This window comes from Gorilla gorilla, chromosome X (genome assembly GCF_029281585.2).
Source record: "Gorilla gorilla gorilla isolate KB3781 chromosome X, NHGRI_mGorGor1-v2.1_pri, whole genome shotgun sequence".
Lineage (NCBI taxonomy): Eukaryota > Metazoa > Chordata > Mammalia > Primates > Hominidae > Gorilla > Gorilla gorilla.
In genome coordinates, this window is record NC_073247.2 from 24,706,036 (window position 1) to 24,707,999 (window position 1,964).

General features: G+C 43.9%; 1 protein-coding gene across 1 annotated transcript; it reads left to right on the top strand.

The window, feature by feature from the left end:
- Positions 1 to 499: 499 nt before the first annotated feature.
- LOC101132580 (ubiquitin-conjugating enzyme E2 E3-like) lies at positions 500 to 1,695 on the top strand. The gene has a single exon (XM_055375985.2). The coding sequence runs from the start codon at positions 540 to 542 to the stop codon at positions 1,161 to 1,163; it is 624 nt and encodes a 207-aa protein (XP_055231960.1). The 5' UTR covers positions 500 to 539; the 3' UTR covers positions 1,164 to 1,695.
- The last annotated feature ends 269 nt before the right edge of the window (positions 1,696 to 1,964 follow it).

Consider the following 1,964-nt stretch of genomic DNA (forward strand, 5'->3'; position numbering starts at 1 on the left):
AAAATATGATTCATATTTGAGGTGATGAATATATTAATTAGCTTGATTCAAAAATTCCACATTGTATTCAGAAATCATAATATCATTTTGTACCCCATAAATATATACAACTATAATTTGTCATTTTACAATTCAAAATTAAAATAAAATAAATGGGAGCCGAACCGGGCGGCGGCGGCGGTGGCGGGAGGCTACAGCGCGCGGGGGTCTCCCGCGTCCCCTCCGCCTGGCCGGGAGCTCGTGCCTTCGCTCAGCCGAGCTCCCATCCCACCCCCTTTTTTCCGAAGGCGCTGGGTGGCGCCACCCTCCGGCTGGAGCCACGCACTGCACAACCCCCTCCGACTTTCAATGTTCCACACTCCCCGGCCAGAGCCTCCTCAGCTTCTTTTTTTCTGTCCCCCCTCCCCTCCCCCAACAGCTGCCTCCATTTCCTTAAGGAAGGGTTTTTTTCTCTCCCCCTCCCTCCCTCACACCGTAGCGGCGCGCGAGCGGGCCGGGCGGGCGGCCGGCCGAGTTTTCCAAGAGTTAGCTTCACCAAGATGTCCAGTGATAGGCAAAGGTCCGATGATGAGAGCCCCAGCACCAGCAGTGGCAGTTCAGATGCGGACCAGCGAGACCCAGCCGCTCCAGAGCCTGAAGAACAAGAGGAAAGAAAACCTTCTGCCACCCAGCAGAAGAAAAACACCAAACTCTCTAGCAAAACCACTGCTAAGTTATCCACTAGTGCTAAAAGAATTCAGAAGGAGCAAGCTGAAATAACCCTTGATCCTCCTCCTAATTGCAGTGCTGGGCCTAAAGGAGATAACATTTGTGAATGGAGATCAACTGTACTTGGTCCACTGGGTTCTGTATATGAAGGTGGTGTGTTTTTTCTGGATATCACATTTTCATCAGATTATCCATTTAAGCCACCAAAGGTTACTTTCCGCACCAGAATCTATCACTGCAACATCAACAGTCAGGGAGTCATCTGTCTGGACATCCTTAAAGACAGCTGGAGTCCCGCTTTGACTATTTCAAAGGTTTTGCTGTCTATTTGTTCCCTTTTAATGGACTGCAACCCTGTGGATCCTCTGGTTGGAAGCATAGCCACTCAGTATTTGACCAACAGAGCAGAACACGACAGGATAGCCAGACAGAGGACCAAGAGATACGCAACATAATTCACATAATTTGTATGCAGTGTGAAGGAGCAGAAGGCATCTTCTCACTGTGCTGCAAATCTTTACAGTCTTTACAATACGGACTTCTGTGTATATGTTATACTGATTCTACTCTGCTTTTATCCTTTGGAGCCTGGGAGACTCCCCACAAAGGTAAATGCTATCAAGAGTAGAACTTTGTAGCTGTAGATTAGTTATGTTGAAAACGCCTACTTGCAAGTCTTGCTTCTTTGGGATATCAAAATGTATTTTGTGATGTACTAAGGATACTGGTCCTGAAGTCTACCAAATATTATAGTGCGTTTTAGCCTAATTCATTATCTGTATGAACTTATAAAAGTAGCTGTAGATGACTAGGAATTATGTCATTTGTATTAAACCCAGATCTATTTCTGAGTATGTGGTTCATGCTGTTGTGAAAAATGTTTTACCTTTTACCTTTGTCAGTTTGTAATGAGAGGATTTCGTTTTAGCCTTTGTAGCTCAGAGAGCATCGGATGTATCATCTCAAACACAATAAACATGCTCCTGAAGGCATAGTTTCCTGTCGTAATATTTTAAGTCGGTCTTGTTAGAAGGTGTGTCTGAGATGACTGTTGATGAAATAAAAATGTGACTATGAAGATTACTAAAGACTAGCACAAATAAACCAATTCTTGAATTGAAAACATTTTTAAAAAATTAAAGAAATGGCACTGGGAATCTTAGTAACCAAACTTCTGAGGTATACTGAAGGGTCCCAGGGATTATTAAGGACAGAAACTTGCTTGAAGAGCATCTAAGTTTGTGTTTTTAGTGATC